We start from the raw sequence: 27,615 nt of genomic DNA on the forward strand, positions 1-27,615 counted from the left end.
AGAAGGAACATCTTGCTTTTAGTTCCTAGGATATTTAAGGGAATGTCTCTAGCCTTACACTTTAAGTGTGGTATTAGCTGTAGGGTTTTTGTAGACTGCCTTAGCAAGTTGAGAAAGTTCCTTTCTACTGCTTCTTTGTTGAGAGTTTAGTCATAAATTTGGTCATAAATTTGTATTTTGTCAAATGCTTTACCTGTGGCCATTGAGACGATCGTGTGTTCTTTTGTTCTATATTCCATTAGTTCTGTATTCCATTAGTATGGTGTATCACATTAGTTCATCTTCAGATTAGAACTGACCTACCTTGCATTTTGGGGATAAAGTCTACATGGACATGGTGTATAATCCTATTTATATGTTGGTGAGTTTGGTGTGGGATTTTTGTGTCTGTTCTTATAAGAAATACTGTTCTGTACGGGGTGTTTTTAGTTTGTTTAGTTTTGTTTTCATAACATCTTTGTTTGGCTTTACTGTTGGGTAGTACTGGCCTCACAGAATGAGGTGGGAAGTGGTCTTTCCTATTTTTGGGCAGTGTTTTCATAGGATTTTTTTTTCTTTTTTTAAACATTTTATGCAATTCATAAGTCAAGCCATGTGAGCCTATACTTTTCTTTGTGGGAAGACCTTAAATTACTAAATATTTATTTAATTGCAAATCCATACAGATTTTCTCTTTCTTCTGGAGTCAGTTGTGATAATACATATTTTCCTGGAATTTCTCTATTTCATCTAAGTTGACTAATTTGTTGGCAGAGTTGTTCATAACACCTAGTATCTCTTTTGTATTCCTTTATTTAATTTTTGCCAGGTAGTAGTGATGCCCCCTTTTTCGTTTCTGATACTAGTTTTGTTTTCACTCTTTTGGTTAGTCTAGTTAACGGTTTATCAGTGTTTTTGATCCATTTGAAGAACCAACTTTTGGGTTCATTGATTTTTCTGGCTTGTTCTTGTTTTTGCTGTTGCATTGATTTCTACTCAGATCTTTATTATTTACTACCTTGTGCTTGCCTTGGGCTTAATTTTCTCTTCTGTTCTTGTTTCCCAAGGTGGAAATCTTAGATTATTGATTTTTTTTTAACTTTGTTAACTTCTTTTCTGAATAGGTGTTTAAAGCTATAAAATTTCCTCTGAGCACTACATCAGTTGTATCCCATAAGTTTTTATATGTTTCTCATCTTCTTTCAATTCCAAATACTTTCTGATTTCCTCTGTACTTTTTTCTTTGACCAATTTTTAGAAGTGTGTTGTTTGATGTCAAGTTTTGGGAAATTTCCAAAATTGTTGACTTCTAATTTAATGTGGTCCATGAACAAGATTTTTTCTGTCTTTAGCTTTCAGTTAGTTTGACTATTATATGTCTTAGGTAAGGATATCTTTGTATGTCCTGAATTGTTTCAAATTTATTAAAATTTGTTATGTGGCCTCAAACGTGCGTTGTGGTAAATGTTTTGTGTGCACTTGAAAAGGATATGTATCCCATTGTTCAAGGATGGAGTGTTCTGTAAATATCAGATAGTGTGAGTCGGTTGATAGTGTTAGGTTTCCTAGATCACTGCTGACTTTGTTTCATTCTATCAGTTATTGATAGTAGGATATTAAAATCTCCAACTATAAATGTCTATTTCTCCATTTATATCCTTCTTGTTTCATATATTTCAAGACTTTTAGGTATACGCATACATTCATAGTTACTATATCTTCCTGAAATACTGACCCTTTTATAATTATGAAATATTCCTTTAAGTCTCTAGTAATATTTCTTGGCTAAAAGTCTGTTTTATCTACTATAAATACAGTCACTCTCATATGGTTACTGTAGTATCTTTTTCTGCCCTTTCACTCGTAAGCTATTTTTTCTTTGAATCTAAAGTGAGTCTCTTCTAGATAACATATAGTTGCTTTTTAAAAAAACCTGATCTGACAATCTCTGTTCTTTGTTGGTAGTGTCTAATTCTTTCATATTTCATGTAATTATTAATATGGCTTGATTTAGTTTTATCAGTCTGCTAGTTGTTTTCTGTTTATCTCATTGTTTTCTTGTTCTTTCTGCTTTCCTGTTTTCTCTTATGTTAAACTTTTTTTTTTTTTGCCTGTACCCACATTAATCTCTGTGATTTTTGTAAATTAATTTTTTTAGAGAGAGAGAGCACAAGCGAGCAAGGAGCAGAGAGAGAGGAAGAGCGAGTGCAGAGCCCAGAGCAGGGCTTGATTTCTCCCAAAGCAGGACTCGAGCTCACAAACCACGAGATTATGACGTGAGCTGAAGTCAGATGCTTTAACCGGCTGAGCCACCCAGGCACCCCTAATCTCTGTGATTTTTAAAACTTTGTCTTTGATTTATTTTCTTGGTGATTGTTCTAAGAATTGTAATGTGTATTTCAACTTATCACAATCCACTTCAGTTTAATGCGATCTTAGTTCCAATCTGTATATCAGCTGTATTCCAATATATCTCCATTTTCTCCCCCCTTCCTTTGTGCTATTATAGTCATATATATTATATCTAATATATTTTAGGCTGGTACAGTGTTACACTTTTTGCTTTACACAATCTTATTTCATTTAAAGAGATTAAGTAGAGAAAAGCAATTTTTTAAGTGATATATTTTTTTAAATATTTATTTGTTTTGAGAGAGAGCAAGAGAGCATGAACAGCGTAGGGGCAGAGAGAGAATCCTAAGCAGGCTCCATGCTGTCAGTGCAGAGCCTGACACAAGGCTCAATCCCATGAACCATGAAATTGTGACCTGAGCTGAAATCAAGGATTGGATGCTCAATTAACTGAGCCACCCAGGCACCCCAAGAAAAGAAACAAGTTTTGACCAGTCTTTTATATTTACCCATGTATTTCCTATTTCCAGTATTCTTCCTTTCTTTTCTTGGTTTTGCATTTCTGTCTGGAGTCTTCTTTCTTTTAACATGTGGGACTTTTTGTAGTGTTTTTTTGTTTTGTTTTCAGGCAGCTCTGCCAGCAGTGGATTTTCTCAGTATCATTTATTTGGAAACATCTTTATTTTGCTTTCTTTTTTGGAAGATAATTTAGCTGGATATAGAATTCTTGGTTTCCTTATGATGCCTTCAATGTGTCATTCCCCTGTTTTCTGCTTTCCATTGTTTCTGATGAACAGCCAGCCATTAATTGTGTTGTTGTACCCCTATACATGTTAACTTGTTTTCTTTGTTATTTTTCCAACTGGTTTCAAGATTTTTTCTGTCTTTAGTGTCCACTGTTTTATTATATCTCTAAAGAGCTCTGATATTAATTGGACTTTGTTGAGCTTGAATCTGTAAATAATTGCTTTTCATCATATTTGGAACGTTTTCAGCCATTGTTTTTTAAAAAAAAAAATCTGCACCATCTCTCTTTTTCCTTAATATTTTTTTTCTCTCCCTTCTTCAGTTTGGATAAAGTCTGTTTGATCTCTTATTCTTCTCCCATCTCAAATCTGCTGTTGAACCCATCTAGTGAATTTTTCGTTTCAATTATTATGTTTTTCAGCTCTAGAATTTTTGTTTTATTTGATAGACTTTTTCCTTATTTCCTACTTGAATCATTGTCATCATGTGTTCTTTAAACATGGGGTTTTTTTTCAACTTTCTAAATGTATTTATAGTACTTAAAATATTTTTCTGCTAAATCCAAATTATGGGTAAACTGAGAGATAGTTTCCATTGGCAGTTTTTACATGAGTGTGACTACTATTTTCCTGATGTTTTATGTTTGTTCCAGGTTTTAATTTTTTTCTGGGAAATTTTGTTTTCATTTTTGCTGTGTGTGTGTGTGCGCACGCACACGCGTGCTTTAAGCCATTTGCCTCAATGTAATCTGAGCAGTCTTGTCAATTCTACATTGTGTGGCCACTGATTTCTCTGCTCAGCCATCTCCATCCCAGTTCTTTATTTTTTTAGACTTTCTAGGGATCATTCCTGTCTGCATAGTTTAACTATGAACCAAGTTTTGGTCAGATGTTGTGGTCAGACACCTTGAGCCCATAAGGCTTTCACCCTCTGCAGTAGATTTATGTTTGGTTTGGGAGTACATTCAAACTTCAGACAGCTTTAATGACTGCCCTAGGTTTTACTCTGTGCCAGCCCTCTTGAGTGTCCAGTGTCTGTGGGGAGTGTGGAATGTTCATCAAACCCCTCAGTGGAGGTATCTTGTTTCCAGAATTTCCCTTTAAATTTCCATCAATTCCTCCATTCTGTCTATCATCATAGCCAGGACCTCAGCCTCTGGCGGTGAGACCTACAGTCTTTTCCAGGCATGAGTTTTCTGCCCTTTGCTTCCAATCAAGTCAGCCCCCTTGACAGCCAAGCTGCAGGCTTTCAAGGCCGGCCCCACAGTGGTAGGACTACAACACTGTTGGAACTGGCCAGGAGCAGCCCCAGCAGCAAGGCCACCAACTTCCACTATTCTTCCCTCAAATTCAATTCTTTGTGGGTGTATGCTTCTCAATCTGTTGTTTGCTTTGGTTGAATTTCCAGAGGCCTTAATATTTTGTTTCGTTTTGTTTTGACAACTTTCAAGTTTAATAGTTGGGTTTTTTTTTTTTCAGTGGAAAGGGTTTGTCAACCTTTTCTTTCCTCTAGAGCTAGAAGTGCCACTCTTCCAGGTCTAATTTGATTTACTAAGATCATTGGATGTGCTCAGTTGACTCCTCTTTAAAATACTTGGCTTCTGGGCACCACTTTATGAGTCCTTCTCCAATACCAATCCTTTGCTCTTTCTTTGTAATCTCTGCTGGATTCTCTTTGTTCTGTCTTCTGAATGTCTGAGTGTCTCAGGGCCCACTCCTCAAACTCCTTCCTTTTATATTTATCCATTCTTTATTTCCTTCTTGATCTCTTAGATTTAATGACTTTTAATGCCTACAGATGCCAAATTTCTGTCTTTAGTGTGCATTCCGGATTTGTAAATCAAATGGCCTATTCTGCATCTCCTCTGAATGTCTTTAAAATGAACTCTTCTGTCCTCTCACATCCCAGTGAATGTGAACTCAACCTTTTCATTCACTCAGGCCAGATATCTTGGTTAGCCTTCATTCTTTCTTTCATATCTTGCATCCAGTTCATCAGGAAATCTTATAGCACTCCTTTAAAATAGACCCCAGGGGCACCTACCTGGATGGCTCAGTCAGTTAAGCATTTGACTCAATTTTGGCACAGGCCATGATCTCACAGGTTCGTAAGTTAAAGCCCCGCCTCAAGCTCTGTGCTGACACTGTAGAGCCTGCTTGGGATCTTCTCTCTCCTTCTCACTCTGCCCCTCCCCTGCTCACATGGTTGCTCGCTCTCTTGTAAATAAATACATAAATATTTTTAAAAAATAAAATAGACTCCAAATCCAGCTACTTCTCACCAACTCTACTGTATCACTACTCTAGTCCAAGTGACACCTTCTCTCACTAAGATTATTATAGTTAGCCTACCAGTTGTTCTTCCTAATTCCACAGAGTTTCTTGAGTCGTAATTCTGAAATGTAAAATAGATAACCATTTTTCTGCTCAAAACCCTGCCATGGCTTCCATCTTACTAAGCGTAAACCCCAAATATACGATGGCTGCAAGACCCCAAATAGTCCACCCCTCACCCTGCACCCACCTCTAGCCTTCCTGACCTAGTCTTTTCCATTCATCCCTTGTTAACTCCATTCGAGCCTCACTGGCCGTCTTGCTGCTCCTCACTCACACTGCAATGGCTCACCTCCTTCTGAGCAACCTCTCTGCCATCACCCTGTCCTCTAACTGTGGCTTTTCTCTTCTTAGTACTTACATACATTTAGTATATTGGATATCTATTTATTTAGTCTGACTTCTTCTCTTGAATGTAACTTCCAGGATAATAGGGAGAAATAATGCTTTTGTTTCCTCCTGTATCCTCAGCAAAAGAAGCAGCCAGTTGTGTTGTTGGGTCTCCATATGTGTATCCATGGCATTGGTTGGATTGACTATGAGTAGCAAAACTGGATTTTAGAATCCATTTGGTTCAGGGGCCTCTAGCCAGAATGTCAGGGTCTCAAGATCAGAACCTTTTACTTGGCAGATCTCAAAGCTAGTTTGTCAGACTTGGAATCTGCAAATATTGACTGCTGCTTCTATGATAGTGTAGCTTGTTAAGATATTGTGTAAAAATTGTATTTGGCAATGTTGCCTCTACCCTTAAGTAGTCTACCTAGATGGACTTTGGAGGAAATATAAAGAGGTACTTTCTCACAAAAAAGCACTCGACAACCAGTCTAGTTCATGCTGTCTCATGCTAATGGAAAAACTAAAGTTCCCATTACCCTTCAGCACTGACCCTGAGTATTCCTCATTGGCATTATGACAGAAGCTGTTCAGAGCCTGCATCGTGGCATTGGAATATGACTTCCATAACAGCACCTGGGATCTCTGTGCAGGAGTTAAGATTTTGGGTTTTGGCCAACACAGTTATATTCTGTTTCCTGAATGCTTTTATTTATTTTACATTGGTCTGAGTATATGTGTGCAAGTGTATTTGTGTGTAGTTTTAATAGTCTTTTGTGGGCTGTAGGACAATTTTGCTGCATTTCATCCCAACAGAGTGGGCTTTATTCCTCTGGTGGACGTACTCATTCTTGTTAGCAGAGGACTCAGAAGGTTTTCAGTATACAGGTGCCCTCTTCATGAGTCAGCCTGTAATTATTGACAAAGATTTTCATCAAACTGCATCAGTGAAGTCTGTCACAAATGTTACTTTTACTCAGTACTTACTGTGTGCCTGGTATATTCCAAACGTATTTAACTTAATTTTGGCATGTCTTGGCACTTAAGTTTGGTGGAGGTTTTTTGTTTGTTTGTTTGTTTGTTTGTTTGTTTTGTAGAACATTTAGGTTTCAAAGTGCATACTTTGGCGAGGTTTTCATAATTTAAAATATGTAGAGGCTTGCCTTGTAGCAGTAGTTTCTAACTTGGCTGTTTTGTCATGAAAATAGTAACAGATAGAAAATTCCCAACCTCAGAATCCTGGCTTATCTATTTTCTGTTCCTGAACAGTTTCATCTTTGTCTCTGTTCATATTTAATAAAGCCAGACAGTAAAGCACAGCAGCAAACATTCTGACGCAGAACAGAAATTTCTTTATTATTTCTTCAAGCTCCTCTTTTAGCATTTTTGGTTTGTGTTGTCAGTGAAAAACAACAAATGCTTTATTCTATTTTGAGGTATCTGAAGAATAATACAGTTGTTATGAATATGTTGTTATAGTTTTCCAGTTGTAGCAGCTGTGCAGGAGAAGTTCTGATTCACCCTTGTTTATACAATGCACACATATAGATTTGATTCAGTCTGTGATTTGTTTGTCAAATATGCAACAGGCAAGAAGCAAGTGGTTTTATTTGTACCAGATACCATCCTACTCTTATTCAGAACAAAACACTAGGAATGTGACTTATTGGTATGATTTCTAAATGGCTTAACCTTCACAAAAATTTTTATCTATTTTTACTTGGGGAAGTCACGTAAGAAAAAATAGGTAGATATGGTGAGTGTTAGGACTTTTAGCAAAGGAATCTTGTTAATCTGTATGCAGAAAGAATTCTGAATTGCGCATTGGGGAGGGAGAGGATAATAATATTCAGTATCCGGACTCCACATACCTTGTTATGTATATACTGAGAGGCATTACGTTGCTCAAGGATCTAGTGGGATACTAGATATGGGAGGGGGAAATGTGGATGATGATGATACAGTTCTGTGCATTTTTCATGGGGCAGGTGGAAATCCACATTTGCTAATAACGTAAATCACAGCATTTCTCCTTTGTTCTGGGTCAGAAAACTAACTTACCATTTAACCCTTTGGAAAACATGGCCACTGGAAATTCCTGTACCTTAATTCTACCAACCTACTTCAAGAATAAATTGATGACCTAATAAGACAGGATTCTGTCAGTCATTACTGAAAGAATTCAGAGCTAAAGTTCAGTGTGCCTGTGGGTACCCGTCTTCCTGTGAGCAGGGCTATGAGAGCCTGGTTTGAAGTAGATACCTTCTGCAGGGGGCGCGGTCACAGGCTCCACAGCCTGCAGATTTCACTTTATCCGCTCTCCTGTGTGTGCCCGGGAGCATCTTTGAGCATTTGTTAGTTATTTCCTTGAGTTTTTTCCAAGCTAAATTCTCACGTATAGTCTACAGTTGTTTTAAACCCTTCTTGATGTTCACTGTTAAATTGCCCTCCATAAAATAAGGTGCACACACCTTCAGCAGTTAAGAAGGTAGTTTCTTCACACCCTCATAGGCCTTACAGACAGAAGTGACATCTCACTTTGGTGAGGTTAAACGTTGTCATAGGCTTATTACCATTTGTATTTTCTTTTATGAATTGCTTACTCACATTTCTTCACCTGCTCTATCATGGTGTTGACCTTACCGATTTGAAAGGGCTTTTTCTGCAATAAGATTAATAGCCTCTTAATCAATGCTTTCTGTTGCTTGTCAGTTTTATTTTATGGTGGTTCTTGAATATCCAGTCACATGTTTTCAGTGCTTCTGTTCAAACCTGCCACTGCCAGCTTTGGGATTATGGGCGGCAGGCCTTGCCTACGCTTTTGCTGTAGGAACCAGCAGGCTCTGCACAGGGCAGGAAATCTGCCTGCAAGGAGCTGCAGGTCTCTGAAAGCCCAGCAGCAGTTTTAGATGCTATCTGCCAGAAGCATCTCTTCATTCCTTGAGTCATTCCAGTCTGAGAGCTGCCTAGGTTTGTTCAATGACGTATGACTCCCATACAGTAAGTGCATAAATGTAGAGTTAGATGAGTTTTAACAAATGTGTGCATCTGTGGAACCACTGTCTTGCTAGACATAGAACATTTTGACCCTGTAGTTTCCTTGTGCTCATCCGCCTTCTCCCACCCTCACTTAGCACTGCCCCCCGCCCCCACCCCAGACACAAATCACCCCTGATCCGATCTTTCTTGCTACAGCTTGGTTTTGTTTCTCCTAGGACCTCATACAAGTGGAATCATACAGGACAGATTCCATCATGTCTCGTGTCCTTTGCTCAGCTTGATGGTTTTTGGATTCACCCATGTTGTTGCACGAATCAGTAGTAGTACTTTTTTATTGGGAGCAGCAGCCTGTGGTGTGAATGTACCTCCTTTTGTTAATCCCCACTTTCCTGTGGATGGATACCTGGGCTGATACATTTCCTGGATGTGACGGTGAAGCTGCTGTGAACATCCTTGTGTAAGCCGTTTTGTGGACATACATTCTCGTTTCTTTTGGGGAAATACCTAAGAAGACCATTGCTGAGGTAGGAATTGCCAAAGGGGTTTCCAGAGTGGATGTGACATTTTCCACACTCACCAGCGGAGTATGAGAGTTCCAGGTGTCCTGTATCCTCATCAGCCTTTACTCCTGTTTTAACGTTAGCCATCAGAGTCAAGTCTTGAATTTAGATGATGTAAGCTGTCCAACGTTGTCCTTCTCTTTCAAGATGGTTCTGGCTATTCCAGATATAAAATTTTAGAGTCAGCTTTTCAACTTCTATTAAAAAAAAGCTTTGGGGATTTTTTTTTTTTATTGGGATTGTGTTGCATCTCTGTCAGTTTTGGAAAAATTGGCAATAACATTGAGTCTGCCAAATTATAAACATGATATGTGTCTCAGTTTATAGGTATTCTTTAATTTTCTCTCAGCCATGTTTTATCATTTTCAGTGTAAACGTTTTAGACATTTTTATGAAATTTATTCCTAATATTTTGCTTTTTGGTTGTATTATAAATGTAGATGTAAATTGTTTTCATTTTCTAATTGTTTACTACTACTATGTAAAAATTCATCTGATTTTTTTAAAAGTTTCTGACATACACTTGATTTTTTTAAGTTTAATCCTGTGACTATTAAATTCACTTATTTTCTAGTAGTTTGTAGATTCCTTTATTTCTAAGTTTTTAAAATCAAGAATAAACAGTGACTTTTCCTTACCCTTTTTTAATTATGAAAATTTTTATTTTTTTTTTAAATTTTTTTTTCAACGTTTATTTTTGGGACAGAGAGAGACAGAGCATGAACGGGGGAGGGGCAGAGAGAGAGAGGGAGACACAGAATCGGAAACAGGCTCCAGGCTCTGAGCCATCAGCCCAGAGCCTGACGCGGGGCTCGAACTCACGGACGCGGGGCTCGAACTCACGGACCGCGAGATCGTGACCTGGCTGAAGTCGGACGCTTAACCGACTGCGCCACCCAGGCGCCCCGAATTATGAAAAATTTTAAACCTTCAAGTTGATGGGGCATCTGGGTGGCTCAGTCAGTGTCAGACTCTTGATGTCAGGTCATGATCTCACGGTTCGTGAGTTTGAGCCCCACATCAGGCTCTGCGCTGATAGTGCAGAACCTGCCTTGGATTCTCTTTCTCTCTCTCTCTCTCTCTCTCTCTCTCTCTGCCACTCCCACTCACGTGCAGTCTCTCTCAAAATAAATAAATAAACATTTTTTAAAAAGTAAACAAATCTCTAAGTTGAAAGAATTTCAGTGAACGTTCATATGCCCAGTACATGTTCTTCAGTGAACATTTAACTTTTCATCCCAGTCTCCATCAATTGTCTCAACTGTTGACACATTTTTATCTACGCACTTCTCCATAAAAAAACTTCTTTTAACATGCATTTCGTTTACTAGAATTCTTCATTTGTTGATAGCTTTTTTCTTTTGATATAAAAATTTCTAACAACATGATGCGTAGGTCTTAACAAGGATACCAGTTGCTGAGCTTAACAAAGGCATACACCTGTGCGCTCCAGAATTGTTTATTGACCTAGAAAACTGTCACCCTAGAAAGTTCACTGATGCTCTTCCCATTAAGTTCCCTACAATCTTTGGTTTTGTTCTCATTTTTTTGTTTAACAGGGTGTGGCGTTTTTTGGCTTGTTCAAGAATTTCCATTTAAGTGGAATCATACGATGAGTATTCTTTTGAGTAAGATTTTGTCATTGACCATGTTTTTGAGACTCAGCCATGTTCTTGCAGGTATCACTAGTTATTTGCTTTCTGTCCTTAGGTGATATTGTATGTACTTACCACATTGTATCCAGTCATTTGTTGGAATTTTGGACTGTCTCTGGTTTGGGGCCATTATGAACAGAGCTGCTATAAATAGCTTTGTGCAATCTTTCTTGTAGACCTGTTTTCATTCCTTTTGAATTAGGATTGGAATTGCTGGATCATAGGGTAGGTATTTGTTTAGTTTTATAAAATGCTATCAGACCTTTTACCAAAATGGCTATACCATTTCAAAATCCTACCAACAACGTGTGAATATCTCACTTGTTCATCTGTGGTGTGTGTTTTCATTTTAGCCATTCTAATGGGTGTGTAGTAGTATCTCGTTGTATTTTTAATTTGTATTTTCCTCAAGAATGATTTTCATCACTTCTTAATGTGCTTAATGTGCTTATTGGCCATTCATACTTTTGGGAATGTGTGCCCAAGTATTTTGCCTACTTTTTAATTCTATTTTGGCCTTGTCATTAGTGAATTCTAGGACTTCTTTTTCTATTTTTACTTATTTTTTGATGTTTTTATGTTTATTTTTGAGACAGAGAAACGAGCTGTGGAGGGGCAGAGAGAGAGGGAGACAGAAACCTAAGTGGGCTCCATGCTGATAGCAGAGAGCCCAATGCAGGGCTTGAACTCCCAAGTTATGAGATCATGATCTGAGCTGAAGTTGGACACTTTAGCCGACTGAACCACCCAGGCTCCTATATTCTAGGAATTCTTTATTAGACATAGGGACCAGCCCTTGAATATATCTTTATGGATGTTATCTCCCAATACATAGCTTGTTTTATACATTTTGTCAACATTGTGTTTTGAAGTCTGGTTTATCAGTTTTCTTTCTTTAATGTTAGTGCTTTTTTGTGACCTAAGGAAACTTTGCCCACCCCCTAAGTCGTAAAGTTGGCATCCTATATAGCTTTTATAATTAAGCCTCTAATACATCTTGAATTAATTTCTGTGTTATAAAGGTTGTGACAATGGTTGTGATTCACTTTCTTTTACATATGGATAGCCAGTATCCGAGCACAGATTTTTGAAACGACTCAACCAAATGGATTTCTTTGGAAGCCTTTGTCACTAAAAGTAAATGAATGAATGAATCAGATGACAGTTTCAGTCAGAATCTACTTTGGACTCCATTGCTCTCTCTTTTCATTGATCTGTCTGTGGACTCAATATCAGGACCATACTGTTTGAAATCTGTTGCTTTATGGTAGTAGGTCTTGAAGTAAGTCTATACAGCTACCTTTTTTTTTCCCCAAAATTTCTTAAGGTTTCTTTTCAGGTTTGTTGCCTTTCCATGTGAATGTTGCAATCTTCTTGGCAGTTTACACTCAAAAGTTTGCTGGGGTTAATATTGGGATTGTTTGAATATGTAGATAGATGCATTTGAGAAAATTTTTTAACAATATTGTTTTAATTCATGAACATTTTTTCCTATTTTTATTGAGATATAAATGACATACTGCACTGTATAAATTTAAAGCACACAGCATAATGATGTGACTTACATATTTTGTTAAACGATTGCCACAGTAAGTTTAGTTTAACACCCACCATCTCATATAGACACAAAAAAAGAGAAGAAAACTATTTTCCTTGTGATGAGAACTTTTAGGATCTACTCTCCTAGCAGTGTTAACTATAGTCCTCATGCTCTACATTACTTTACCAGTACTTATAATGGGAAGTTTATTCCTTCCTTCTTCCAGTTCCTGCACCTCCCTCGCCCCTTGTCTTGCCTATCATTTAAGGATGTTTATGTAAAGGACAGCAGTCCTTCCTCCCTCCAGAGGTTGGGGAGCACATTCACGGTCTGTCATAAAAAATTCAGCTTCCGGAGCTCAGTATTCCTCTCCTGTAACATAACCCATTATGTGGCCCTCGTGTGTCATCCGTGGGAACTGGGGCTCAGGGAAGTGTAAAAGAAGACGCTGGTACTCTGTTTCGCTGCTATGAGGAGCACAAGTCCTTTTGTCTATGACTGGAGTCTCGTGCCTTCTGCCACATCCATGAAACTGTCAGGCTCTCCTGTTAGCTTGCAAATAGGATAAAATCACACACTGGTCAGAGTGCTTAATGGTTTCAGTTATGATGACAGGAAGCTGACAAGGGTATGCTTTTCTCAAAGGGGAAGATGAAAGCCTCATGGAGTGATTGATGGGATTTGAGGAAAATCCATGCAGATCAGTAGCTTGACATGTTGACCAAATCTTCAACCTGGCAATAAATGGTCGCCTTTCTATTGTGTGCTAATGAGGAGAAACTGGGAGATGACTAGATTGGCTCCTAACTACGTGTTTGTGTTTGAACACCGCTGCCAGACCCTGCTCTGGTGGTTCTGACTCCTCCCTGGGCAGGAGGACGTGCTCACTGGTTTGGTGGGCATGTGGTTCTGGCACTTCTCAAACAGTTAAAAGGATGGAAAGTCACAACCACAATGGGCAGAAAGCAGGCAGATTATTAGGACTTTGGCTGGTTCTCTTGGGAGATGAGGGGTTGGGACTCGTTAAAGCAAAACAGCTGGGCAGCCTTGCTTCTCAGTTTCTCCCAACACTGTGTCACACAACCTCAGGTCCGTCGGGAGATGCCAGTAAAAGACTCAGGGTTTTTGCAGTGGGGCCTGGCTGCCATGAGGGAGGTCTGGCCCTCTCAGGGAGATTTCCCAGAGGCAGACAAACACCAGTGGGAAGACATTGGTGACACATTGACTAGTACTCGGACCTTTACTGCCCCAGAGTGGATTTCCAATGCTGATGAAGGTGACCCACCAGAGAATAAGAAACCCTAAAAGTCTGAGATAAATTGATGCCATTAGCCCCACTGCCTGGAAAATTCTCCCCTGGTCTTTCTGTTAAAACCACGTGAGATGTCATGACAGTGGAGCATCGAATACCCATAGTTAAGTCACACGCCGTGAAGTTGCTGCTGAGCAAGTCAGGCCTGAATCAGCCAGAATCTGCAAACGCCACAGTCCCAGCTGGAAAACAGTGTGGCTGAGACTGCTGAAATCGGTGATGTCAGTAACGGCCTTGCCACCTGATAAAGGGCTTCGTTACAGTGGACTGAAAACACTGGAAATGTAGTTAAGCCAGGAGCAGCCCCTGTGCCATTTGAATGGAAGGTGAATGTGCTTGTTTACTGGTGCAACACCTCTCCCTCTCTCTCTCTGCCCTTGACCCTCTCTCCTCTACTTTGACCCCAGTTGCTTTATGGAAAAATGTTTAGGGGTCTGTCGGTGCCCTCCCTGACTGCAGGCCATACACAGCCATCCCAGCATTCTGGGGAACTTTGGACAGGGAAGGACCTCAAACATTTTTGGTTCTCTTGGGTACAGCCAACTGAAGTCACCATCCTGTTCAGTCTTGCAGGAGTAGATGGTATCTGAGTTCAGCTGATAGGCTTTTAGCCAAGCTTTGTGTAGTGGGGAAAGAAGTTAATGTGACCTCGTGAGTGGACCCCATTGGGTCAGTTCCGTGTACTCTTACTATATATCTGGATGTGTAGTAGGAATCCATGTGTTAGCACATGCCTCGAACTTCCCTATCTGTAAGTTTCAAGGAGGATTCTCCCAATCAGAAAGAACTGTGTGTAGGTTGTAGTACATCTTTGGGGGTATGTAAGCTCCTCTGTAATTTGCCAGTAGTGGATGACTTAGTGTTTAGAGTGCCCCTGCCCTCTGAAATCACAGCTTTCACTCCCTAGGTGGCATCCTGTTGGTAGGCATGTCAGAAGCCTCAGTCTCATGAGCCCTGTTTGTAATACCATCACCAGCAGGAGTGGTTGATTTACCCCCAACAAAATTGAGAGGTCTCCTTGCTGTGTAAAGGTTTTTAAGACTGTACACACAGATTCATGGTCCAGAATCCCTTATGCATTCAATAGTAACTTTTATCTCTTTAGCCCCCACATGAAAAAGGAAGTCCAGGACTTTATTGGGCTTTGGTTGTTGGAGACTATGTGCCTCCCTTGGGCATTATTCTACTTGGCCCTTTATATAGGCCAGCTTGCAAATCAGCATCCTTGGAGGCCAGGTCTAACAGGTTGTGTTGGAAGCTGCCCAGCCGTCTGCAGCTGTCTTGGCTGCAGGTGCACCCCTTTGGAAAAGCAGCTAGCTATTATTAGCTTGTTCTTACCTTACTACCAAGCTCTTGTCAAAATTGAATGCCTGTCCCATGGAGGTCTTGTGACTCCCAGGCCTGATACTCTCATTTTGGAGTGGTGAATTTAGAATCAGCGACTAACCCGACGGGAAGGGCCCAACAGGCCTCAGCTGTTAAATGGAAATGCCGTATTGAAGAACTAGACGCCTGCCCAGTGGTGTGTTAGCTTTATGTGAAAAGTGGGTGGAATCTGTATCCCCACTCCTTTACCCTAAGCAGACCCCCTGGCTCAATGGGACCCTTGATTCAGAGTTGCTGAGATGCCAGGCCTGGTTCACTACTGATTCAGTTGAGCTGAAAACTGGTGGTGTGTACTAAGGCCCTGCTGCTGTAGATCACCCTCATCACCAGCTGTTCAGATCAGAAAGTGGCTGCTCTGCTCATGAGGCGTAATTCAAGGCAGTGCCCAGGCTCTGCTCAGTACTTTCTCGGTGAACCTCTTGAGATTTGGACTGACTTCTGGGCTGTGGCTTGGCTTCCAGTCTGCCACTTGGGAAACTATGGGCTGTTTTGAGTCACTCATGTAGACAGACCCCCACCCTGGTAAGTGCCTGCTCTCTGATGAGACCAACTGGAATCAAGCTGCTGGTTGAACCTGCACGATCCAGGTGTCATTGTACCAGATGCGACACATATCCGCCATCACAGACTGGACTCACGGTAAAGGCTTTCATGTTTCTGGCGCACACGTGACCACTGCATACCCAACTAATGATCCCTGCCAAAAGTTTACCTAGTTGCCTGACAGAGGGAAGCCCCATCACATGGGCCTTTGTCCCACCAACCCCCCTGGCAGGCTGATTATATGGGACCTTTGGGCCTTACTCAGAGCCAATGGGTGCCTCCCCACTGTTGACACTTTCAGGTTACGGTGTTGCTATTCTAGTCTGACCAGGTAACTCTGGCCATACCATAGTGACCTCTGAAATAAATCTGTGCATTCGTGTTCTCAGCTTCCCAGGCCATTTGCAGTCTGACAGTGGTGCACCTTTATCACAGATGCTGCTTAGTAACAGACCTACAGTTAAGGTATTCAGTGGGCCTTCCATGCTCCCTGCCTTCCACAGATGGCATATGGCACCATAGAGCATTAGAGTAGCCTCCTCAGAAATCCATGCAAAAAGGTTTCTGACTCTGCCTCCTTCATCTCATCACCTCCTAGTCTACACATAGTGAAACAGTTTGGTCACTGAACCCAGCTTTCCCTGGGAAGGGATCATTTCCTCTTAGCTGCTTCCTGGGCTGTGAATAGGACAAAAGTTGTGATACATTTTATATACACCTATTTTGAAAATTCTGGACTCTGCCCTGATCATTCCTGGGTATCTTTTTTCCCATAACAGCACCCCCAGACTTCTCTGGGTGACAGCCCAGCCAATGGGGACTTAGGAAATTTGAAATTCATTCTGCTCTAGCCACTGAATGGTCTTGCTGGACTGATAGGAGGAGCCTAAATTATTAGGATAATGACCACTTAGTTTATTCCTCCTGCTTACTGAGTTCCCAATAGGGCCCACACTGGCCAACATGGAAGACGTAAAGAATCTGTGTAAGCTGCATAAAAATGCTCTCACTTCTCTTGCACCTGCCCCTTCCTTGCAAAGGTCTAGGTGTGGGTAAGGTATGATTGGCAAACAGGTGAAAATAGCTGCTGTAATGGGAACATGTGGTGGTGGAGAGAAGGCATCATGCCAGCCCCTGAGAAGAGAAAGCTTTGCATGTCTGGAGGTACTGGGAAGGGAGGGACATTAATGATCCTTGTCTTTCAGAACCACCCCTGCAGTCTTGCTTAATAATGGAAAAGCCTTGGTGTGGTTCTCCTAAATTTTTGTAAGGGACTTAAGTGTAACTTTTGGATCTGCCATCCCTGCCCAAAACATTCCAATGATGAATTGGTGTATTCCTTGTAACTGTACTAAGTCCCATCAGAAGCAGTGTAGGATGGCTCCAGGTCACCTGTTAACACCTCCACTCTTAATAACCATCACTGCGGTTCCATGGGGCAGATGAATGTCACCTGGCTGGTTCACTAGACTAGATAAAGTTGGAGTGACTGCTCGTAGGCAGTCCCTCCAAAAACCAGGACAAGTCAATTATTTAAACTAAGCTGTATGGCTTAACCAGCTGGAAAGCTATGTTGTAGGCACTTTCAACCTATGCCCCTATGATAGAAGGGCCACTTGGGAGACCCTTGTCATCGTAAACAGCACTTTCCAGACCAACATGCACACCACTGGGACTGTATTTGTATGAAATCTAGAAGCGTGTTTCCATCCCACAACTTGGCGACTTGCACCCTTGAGGGTGGTCCTTAAAGACCTTGAGGTATTTAAGGAAAAGCAACCAGTAGGTTGTAGAGCCCTCTTAAGGCTGTGGAGATGTCCAAAATGAGGCTACTCTTTTTTATAATATTATTATTATTTTAGAGTGAGCACAGGCAGGGGAGAGGGGTGGAGGGGACAGAGAGAATCTTAAGCAGGCTCCATGCTCAGCACAGAGCCCGATACAAGGCTTGATCCCACAACCCTGGGCCAAAATCAAGGATGCTCAACTGACTGAGCCACCTAGGGCCCCCAAGGCTACCATTGGTTACTCAGAGCAGGTTGCTGAAGGGATAATTGGCTTACTCTGTATATACATCCTGCAGACCATTAGCCCTACTATTAGAGCCATAGAAAGGGCAGTAGGAAATTTGTCCCTGACTTTGTTTGAAATGAGCAGTAAAAATGCCTTGGCCCTGGGAGATATTCAAGCCAGCCTCAACTCACTGGCCAGGGTTGTGTATATGCTAGAATTGCTCTGGATTTCCTCCTTGTGGGCTAAGACAGAGCTCATGCAATTACTGTGCATTCTGTTATACCTGTATTAATGCCCCAGAGCAAGAGGAAAAATCAATTCAGAAACTTAAGGAAAAAGCCATCTGGCTTTCTGAGATAGATCCTGATAGTTTATGGGATTTGTTCAGCTAGCTAGGTCCAGGACACTGAAGGCATGGTTAAAGACTGCAGGGTAACTCATTTTGATTCTTAGAGTCCTGTGGAGAATAGCTTTAATTAAATGTTGTATAAGACAAATTGAATGGATTTGGTCCTGGCCTCTAATGGTCAGATTGATCACAGCAGCTGATGGAGTGGTATACTCAGGAAAATTTTCCAGAAGCCACGACACCCTGAATGTACACAGTGATACCGTTGGGGGACAATTCTCTAGGGTGTCTTATATTTCCGTATGTCTTGGGAACAGAGACCGTGCATTTGTTCTGCATGATCTTTTCAATAATGTTGGTATAGCAAGCAGTCTTGGAGACAAAGATAGTGTCTCCCTTCATACATTAGGGTAAATTTGCTTACAGCTCAGGATGATCAAGATAGGCCAGGCATTCCAACTGACTATTAGAAAGATTTTGGTTCCCCAAGCTGAGAATTGCTCTCTCCTGTCTTGCAGCCCACTGGATGAGCATTTGTCACCTGGCCCTCTTTATGTTGTCCTGTAGGAATTGGGACTCAGGTAACTGGTGCAAGCAAATGCTGATATTCTGACAATTGCTGCTGCTCTAATAATGTATTTATTTTTTCTCTGATGAATCTTGTGTTATACCAGCATCCATGAAAATGTCAAAAGCTAACTTGGCAGGTTGCAGATAGGTAAAATTTCAGGTAAAAATTCTTCTTGGTTATTGGAGATCTGTTGCAAAAAATTCCTCCACTCTTGTTTCTCTGAAATTATCTTAAAATGTCTGCCTTTCTTTAAGCAGCTTTTACGAGTTTAATTCATGTACCAAACAGTTCACCTATTTAAATTGTACAGTGTGGTAGCTTCTTGTTTATACAGTGTTGCATCCATCACCAGAGTCAATTTTAGAAATTTTCATCTCTTCAGAAAGAAACCCATGTCTGTTAGCTATCGCCTGCTTCTATCCCCACCTCCGTGGCTTCTCTGTCCACTGTTGCCCCCACCCCGCCCCCCGCCGTCCACTCCTGTCCTAAGCAATCACAATTTGTTTTCTGTCTCTATAAAGTCATCTGCTCTGGACATTTCTTAGGTATGGAATCATATACGGTCTTTTGTGACTGGCTTCTTTGACTTAACATAATGTTTTCAAGGTTCATCCATATTGTAGTATGTGATAAGTACTTTATTTCTTTTTATACCTGAATAATATTCCCTCATATAAACATATATATATACACACACACACACACACACACTATTTGGTTTATCCACTAATGAGTTAATGAACTTTTGGGTTGCTTATGCTATAAACATTTACATACAAGTTTCCTTGGGGACAAAAGTTGTCTTTCTCTTGGGTAGACACCTAAAAGTGGAATTGGTGGGTCGTGTGGTAACTCTGTATTTAACTTTTGTAGGATCTGACACATTGTTTTTACAAAATGGCTGCAGCGTTTTATATTCCCACATGCAGCATATGAGTTTCATTTCCTCTACATACTTGATAACACTTACCTTTTTTATGTAGCCACCCTTAGTGGGTATGAAGTGGTATCTTATTGTGGTTATGACACGCATTTCCCTGATGGCTAATGGTGTTGAACATCTTTTCATGTGTTTATTGGCCATTTGTATATCTTCTTTGGAGAAATATCTATTCAGGTCCTTTGCCATTGTTAAACAAGCTTATCTTTTTATTGTACTGAGCTATAAGACCTTTTGTATTCTCGATACAAGTCTCTTACCAGGTATAGTTTGCAAAACTTTTCTCCCATTTTGTGGGTTGTCTTTTTACTTACTTGGTGGTGTCCTTTGAAATACACAAGTTTTTCATTTTCATGTCCAGTTTATTCTTTCATTTCTTTTGCCTTTAGTGTCCTCAGAAACCATTGCCTAATCTAGGAGCACAATGATTTACACCAATGTAAATCTACATTTACTTACACCAAGTAAACTCTTATTCTAAGAGTTTAATAATTGTAACTCCTATATAGATCTTTGATCCATTTGAATTAAATTTTTTATATGATGTGAGGTAGGAGTCCAACTTGATCTTTTGCATGTGGATATCTAGTTACCCAGCATTATTTGTTGAAGAGCCACAAAGTTCTTTCCCTTCATTGAATAGTCTTGGCATCCTTATAGGAAACCATTTAATCCTGTATATAAGAGTTCATTTCTGGTTCTTTTCTGTTCCACTGGTCTCGATGTCTGTCTGTATGCAAGTTTCACACTATTTTGATTATTATAAATTTGTAATAAGTTTTGACGTCCAGAAGTGTGAGTCTAACTTTGTTGTTGTTGTTTAATTTCTTTAATGTCTATTTATTTTTGAAGGAAAGAGACAGAGCATGAGTGGGGGAGGGGCAGAGAGAGAGGGAGACACAGAATCCAAAGCAGGCTCCAGGCTCCAAGCTGTCAGCACAGAGCCCGACGCGGGGCTTCAACTCACGAACCGCGAGATCATGACCTGAGCTGAAGTCGGTCACTTAACCAACTGAGCCACCCAAACACCCCCTGTTGTTCTTGTTTTAAGATTGTTGTTCTTCCTTTTGAAGGGCTATTCTAAGTCCCTTGCAATTCCATATAGATTTTAGGATTAGCATGCCAATTTCTGCACAGAAATCAGCTGGAATTTTAGTAGAGGTTGCATTGAATCGTTAGGTCACTTTGGGAAATACAATAATAATACTATTGTTATGTATCCTGATCCATGAACATGCAATTTCTTGCCATTCAGTTAGGTCTTTAATTTCTTTCAACAGTGTTTTCTAGACTGAATATTTCTGTGTAATAGCCTTGGATCTTTTTTGTTAAATTTATTCCTAAGTATTTTTACTTTTTGATGCTATGGTAAATGGACCTGTTTTCTTTATCATATTTGGTTTGATCATTGCTGCTATATACAGTGGATTCAAACTACTGTATACAATTTATATTTGTATATTGATTTTGTATCCTGTGATCTTGCTGAACTCGTTTGTTCTAATAGTTTTTATTGGACTCCTTAACATTATTCCATATAGACCACATCATTTGCAAATAGAGATAATTTTACTTCTTCCTTTTAAGTCTGGGTGCTTTTTTATTTCTTGCCTAATTAACTAGCTAGAACCCTAGTACAGTGTCACATAGAAGTGGCAAGAACAGACCTTCTTGTCTTGTTTTTGGTCTTTACGGGGAAGGCACTCAGCCTTCTACTACCACTGTATGTGATGTTAGCTGTGTGGTTTTTGTAGATGCCCTTTATCAGGTGAAGGAAGTTTCTGCTATTTCTGGTTTCTTGAGTGTTTGTTTTGAGGAGGTATTGAATTTTCTCAAGTGCTTTTTCTGCATCTATTGAAGTGAGATGTGATTTTTTTCCTTTTTATTCTGTTGATATGTATTATCAATACATTGATACAATAATACATAATACACTATTTACATTAATTAACTGATTTTCAGATGGCAAATCAACCTTACATTTCTGGAATAAGTCCTTCTTTACCATGATCTTTTGTAACATATTACTGGATTCAACTCTCCAATATTTTACTGAGGATTTTTGTGTCTACATTTATAAACCAATATCTCTAGCTTTCTTTTCTCATTATGTCTTGGCTTTGGTATCAAGGTAATACTGGACTCATAGAATGAGTTGTGAAGTGTTCTCTCTTCTGATTATTGGAAGATTGGTCTTGATCTTTTCTTTAAAATTGGTGGAATTCACCAGAGAAGTCATCTGGTCCTGTGCTTTTCTTTGTGGGGAGTTTTTTGTTTGTTTTTGTTTTTTATTACAAACTATTATACAAATTCAATCTTTTTATTTGTTATAAATCTATTCAGATTTTTAAAGTCAGTTTCAGGAGTTTTTGTCTTTCCTGGAATTTGCTCATTTCATCCTGTTATCCAAATTGTTGGCATACCATTGTTTGTGATATTATTATTATCTTGATTTCTGTACCTTTGTGACTTGGCTAGACTGTTTTAGTGAAATCTGTTACCCCTACTCTGAAGTCTTCAATAGGACTCCCCAGCAGGCACAGTCTTGGGCAAGTACATAGTTATCCTGGGATAACATGGGTTTAGTAGGGCTCTCTGGCCATCTCCTTCCCTGATTCTCCAAGCTGCTAGCTTTATTTGGTGTTAGACGTAGCATGATAGACTCCACTGATTACTGGCTGGTCTGTCTATTGTTTTTGTACAGTGCCTGGTGCATTAATTGTTCAGTAGTCTGATCCAATTAAATTTGGCAGGTATGGTGTTTTTTTTTTTAATTTTTTTTTAACATTTATTTATTTTTGAGACAGAGAGAGACAGAGCATGAACAGGGGAGGGGCAGAGAGAGAGGGAGACACAGAATCTGAAACAGGCTCCAGGCTCTGAGCTGTCAGCACAGAGCTTGACGCGGGGCTCGAACTCACGGACCGTGAGATCATGACCTGAGCCGAAGTCGGACGCTTAACCGACCAAGCCACCCAGGCGCCCCCGGCAGGTATAGTTTTTGAGGCCAGTCTTTGAGATTTGTTCTTATCCTGGGAGGGCTCTTAGCTGGATTTCTCTGGTGACTAGGGGAGTTATAGTTTAGCTTGTTGCTTTGCATTATCATTTTCAAGAGCATCCTTGGGTTCAAATGTACCCATACTCTGTTTCAAACAAAGTCAGTTGTTTTGGGGAACAGCTCTCCTATGGATCACCTCTCCCCTCAGGGCAAAATCTCTGAACCACCTGTCTGGCTGCTGGGTAGAGTGGTAGCCTCTGGTCTTCTCAGCTTGCTTCTCCAAATATAGAGCCTCTCCCCTCAGAGTGACTTGGGGCAAAATTGGTCAAAGTCCCCAGTAGTTTTGCCCTGTTACTCCTGGGGTAGAGCCTCCTTATGAATAGGGGGTAAGGTAGAGGAAATGAGTCCCTGACCTGTCAGTCATACTCAGTCATACTCAATAGGGGTCTTTACCCCTTCTCCTTCGGGAGAGGAGAAATGCTGGTGGCCTGTCTCTCCTAGTGACATGATAAGCCTTGACTGGGAGCTAAGAGGGAGAGAGAGCCTGTATTCTTGGTCTCCCAGAGCTCCCAGTGAGCTCCTGTCACACTGAACTGGAAGGTAGATGGGGAAGGAGGTGGGTCATGGCTCACATGTCATAAACTTTCTCTGTTCTTATTAGTTAGTAGATTTAGTTGAATAAGTGTTCCTCCATTTGCTCCATGGCTTTAGGACAATTTCCAGAGACTTTAGGATTTTGTGATTTTTTTCTTTCTTTTTTCTTTTTTTATAGTAGTGTTCACGAGCTTTGCTTGTTTGGTTGGAGAGGGTGTTTACAGAGCTCCTTATTTATTCTGCTATCCCAAAAAGGGAACTCTACGTTTGCTTTTGAAGCATATTTTTTTAGATCTAGAATTCTAAGTTAACAGGATTTTCCCTTCAGTGCTTTGCCTCCTGGCCCCCATTGTTGTGGTCCTGTCTGTAATGTCTCCTGTCCTCTACTCACTGGCTGGCTGGTGGTGTCCTTATCTTGGTTCGTTTAGGTTTGACTATGGTGTTCATTGGTATGGTTTATCCTGATCACTGCTTTCCTTCAAGAATCTGGAGTTTTGATACATGCTAGGCCCTCTGTGGCCAGCCCCCAATAAAAAATCCCAGGCAGGAAGTCCTTAATAAGCTTCTCTGGTAGACAGCATTTTGCATGTGCTATGACATCTTGTGGCTGGAGGAACGGAGCTCATCCTGTCAGAGTCCCCTGGGAGAGGACCTTGCAGGCTCGTGTTTGGTTTCTCTCAGACTTGCCTGCACACACTTTTCCCTTTGCTCATTGTGCTGTGTCCTCCTGCTGTATTAAGCCACAGCCGTGAGAGAGACTGCACGCTGAGTCCTGGGAGTTCTCCCAGTGAATCCCCAAACCCAGCGCCTCCAACACACCAATTGTTGCTCTCCACGAGCCTGGTATGGTAGTCCAGGAGCACGCCTGGGATTTGAGGGGGGTTATAAAGTTGTTTGGGGGGGCTCCCCCTTCTGTGGGGCCCTCCTGTCTGTGATCTGTCAATCCCTGACTCTGCCCTCTGACGTCAAAGCCTGGAAGACTGCACTTTCTGCCTGAGTCCTGCCAGCTGCCTGGGGAGTGCAGAAGCCCTTGGCTTCTCTTGTTTGAAGGGTCCCATCCCCTCAGTTTCTACCGGCTTTTGGTTTCTTTACAGTGTTTTTCAAATAATTATGTTTATATTATTCCTTTATTTCTGGCAGTGGAACTGTCTGCCTGTGTTTTTAATAGTTAGCAAATGTTCTTAGTAATTCAGGCAACTTTTCCTATTCTTAATAGTAAACACAACTTTTCAAATGGCTGGTGACACACTCCTCTCCCTCATTTAAAGAGCTGTTGCTAATATTGCACTGTATGTCAACTAACTAGAACTTAAATTTAAATAAAAATGTGAAGAGAAGAAAAAATAAAAAGCCGTTGCTTTTCAAAGGCCCACTAGAACTCTTTGATAAAAGCAGGGGTTTTGTTTATTCATTTTTTCCATAGTGATGCTGTTGTTTCGAATTTCCCAGCCTTTGGTGTAAGACCCAAGCCTGAGAAAAGTTCTCAGCATCTCTTGTGTCAGAGTTATCCTGGCAGCCTGTTCCACTGTTCTGGGAGGAATCACAGCAAGTATCAGCAAGCAACAGCATCTTGCTGACAGGGTTGTCGACGATGATACAATGTGCCAAATTTTTCCTACTGTGATTGTTTTGCAACTTAGGTCTTTTCTTCTAAGCTGATATATTTGCATGCCTTGCCCTGATACATTTTCTAGGCCGTTTGGCATTTAAATGTAACAGCAGCAGTTACTCTTTCTTCCTACTCTTCCTGAGTTCTTTAACCACTTTGGACTTCTCTGTGGGTTTTTGTTTCCTGTGTTGGTGAACCTTTTGTCCATCCTTTTCTGGCTTCTGCAACCTGGTAGCACATTTCAGCTCATTCCTGGAGCCACAGCTATCAGGATGTGCTCTGAGGTAGGTGAAGTGTGTTCAGTGTTTGGAATGATCCTTTTTGGTTAATTTCACTGCTCTGCACACCATCAGGGGACATTGTAATGTTAAGGAAAGCCTTGCTCTACTTGTGTCACATCTTGGCTTTTTAGGTTGAGTTTTAGAAGGAAATCCTAACGAAAAGAACTTTGGTGAGTTTACTATGACACAGGTAGTCAAAGAAGGCTATTGTGATTTGGATTTGCCAGAATTTTGCTGCACATGTGATTGTGGGTAACATAGCAAAACAATCTAAGTAATTTGGATGCGATTTTCATGCCTTTCTTCATTTTGTCTTGGTTTTTAAGAATCTGTAATAGAACTTCTATACTGATGTAATGTTTGTTTTACATAAAATTCTTTGCACTGAAATTCTGTAACTAGAAGTGGATACTTGAGCATATACTGTGAGAAACACTGTTCATTGACAATAGTTTTCAGAAACAGTTATGTTTGCAGGGAGGGGAAGGACTCACACAGAAGGGACTGAAAATCTGAAGGAAGATTTATTTATGTGTTTCTCTTGTGATAAAGGTTTTCCTCCCTCGCCACCATAAAAGCACTCTGGAAATTATCTTAGGCTTAATATTACAGTAAGTTTTTTTCAAATCCAGGCAATGCCTTTTTGTGGGAGACTATTTTAGCCACTCAGATTAGGAATCAGCAGGACTTTACCTTTCAAGGGGGGAAGAAGGACATCTGTCCCTGAATGAAGAGGAGAAGGTGTCACGTACCCAGTTTAGTGTGAGATTGGTATTAGAAGACTGTGGTGGTCACTGGCCCAAACCTCCCTCTCCTGAGTCTAGTGCCCAGAGTGACGCTTCTAGACCTGCCACTTAAAAGGCATGGTTGCCGGCCCCTTGTCACCCACACGTCTTGTCAGTTTGCAAACCATGTTCCCCCGTGAGAATTAGTAGGACTGCAAGTCTGCAACCTGAATGTCCTATGTCCTGTGGCTTTCTCACAGCCTAACATAAGGGCCAGCAAACTGTGACATGGCAGGTTAACTTGAAGAATCATTTTTACATGTATCAATAGTTGAAAAAAACCAAAAGTTTAATATTTCATGACACATGAAAATTACAAAATTCTAACTTTAGTGTCCGTAAATAGAATTGTTTTGTTTTTAATGTCTCCTCATTTACATGCTGCTTGTGGCTGTTTTTGTGCTGCGGCAGCAGAGTTCAGTGGTTGGGAGCCCATATGGTCTGTGTGGGCCTGAAGTTTGCCATCCCCCAGTCTGACGTGCCCCCTCTTACTGCCTCCCTTCAGTGTCTAAACAAAGTCCGGCCACTGAGTATACTTGAAACAGCACATTCAGCACCACAGCCACTGGGAGGGGGGCAGGCCGGTGGGGGACTGGCAAGCACAGGCTCGATTGCGGCCCTAGAGAGGAAACACCAGGGATGCAAGGAGAGGAGGGGCAGGAGTCTCATCCTGCATCACTAGACCACCCCCCCACCTTCAGCTTTAAGGAAAAGGGGCTGCTCTGGTGTAATGGACACTTGACCCTTGAACGACATGGCTTTGAACTGCGTGCAGATTCTTCCCAATAAATACAGAACTGTAGTGTATTTTCTTGTTCTTAGGACTTTCTTAACACTCTCTTTTCTTAATTCTCTTCTTAACTTTCTTAACTCTTCTCTGGTTTATTGTAAGAATAGGGTGCAGAATGCACACACAGAGTATGTGTTAATCGGCAGTATATGTTACTGGTAAGCCTGCCAATCATCAGTAGGCTATGAGTAGTTAACTTTCTGAAGAGCCAAACATTATATGCAGATTTTTTGCTGCCTTAGAGACGGGGCGGGGGGGGGGGGGGGGGGTCAGTGCCCCTAACTCCTTTCTTGGTCAAGGGTCAGCTGTACTTCATGCTTCTGGGACGGAAATTGACTTAAAGAAAATAAGTATTAAAATGTAGTTTTCTCTTAAGAGACAATCTCTTTATCCCTTGTCTTAAAAACTTTTAAGCTATTTCTGCTGTGAAATTGATTTGTGTAGAATTTTCCAGAAATGTGTCTTTTACTTATATGGAAGTACTTAAGCCTTTATACATAACTTTTGGCAAGCAAAGGAGCAGGAAGAGAATTACTTTCAAAGCTTTCCATGCTATCTTGTGGACTGTGTGGACTTACATATGCAGATCGGACATTAGTTATTAGTTAATAATCTACAGAGATGATTAGTTATCTCTGTGGAGATTTGTTAGGCATGAAATCTGCCACCTGCTGAAACAAGTCCTTTCTTTACCCTTAATCCTTTTTTCACAGAAGCAATAATGTGTATTTAATTTTAGGCTTTTCTGTAGTTAGGTGTTTTAATTCCCTATATCCCAGGTAGACATTGGAGAGTTCTTTGGGGGGGGGGGCAGTTTAAGAGTAGGGGAAATGATGGGTAAGGTACTCTCCCATTCTCCAGAAGTGTCTACAGTGGGTGTCTACAGTGGTACTCTAAATTAGCCTCTGTTATTTTGGAATGTTGGAGAACTAGATATACCTTTGT

At 40.7% G+C, this 27,615-nt stretch overlaps 1 protein-coding gene across 7 annotated transcripts in view; it reads left to right on the forward strand.

Annotated features, from left to right (window-relative positions):
• The window catches only part of CDYL (chromodomain Y like), a 237,069-nt gene that overhangs the window by 136,756 nt on the left and 72,698 nt on the right, over positions 1-27,615 (forward strand). Inside the window, exon 1 of one of the 7 annotated variants that reach the window (XM_027040216.2) lies at positions 22,468-25,098. The exons of the other annotated variants lie outside the window; for them this stretch is intronic. Coding sequence (XP_026896017.1) covers positions 25,087-25,098 — 12 coding nt within the window. The 5' untranslated portion in view covers positions 22,468-25,086. Of the gene's footprint in view, positions 1-22,467; positions 25,099-27,615 lie in introns of those variants that run through there. 7 annotated transcript variants of the gene reach the window in all.

Source organism: Acinonyx jubatus, chromosome B2 (genome assembly GCF_027475565.1).
Source record: "Acinonyx jubatus isolate Ajub_Pintada_27869175 chromosome B2, VMU_Ajub_asm_v1.0, whole genome shotgun sequence".
In the NCBI taxonomy this organism is placed as follows: Eukaryota; Metazoa; Chordata; class Mammalia; order Carnivora; family Felidae; genus Acinonyx; species Acinonyx jubatus.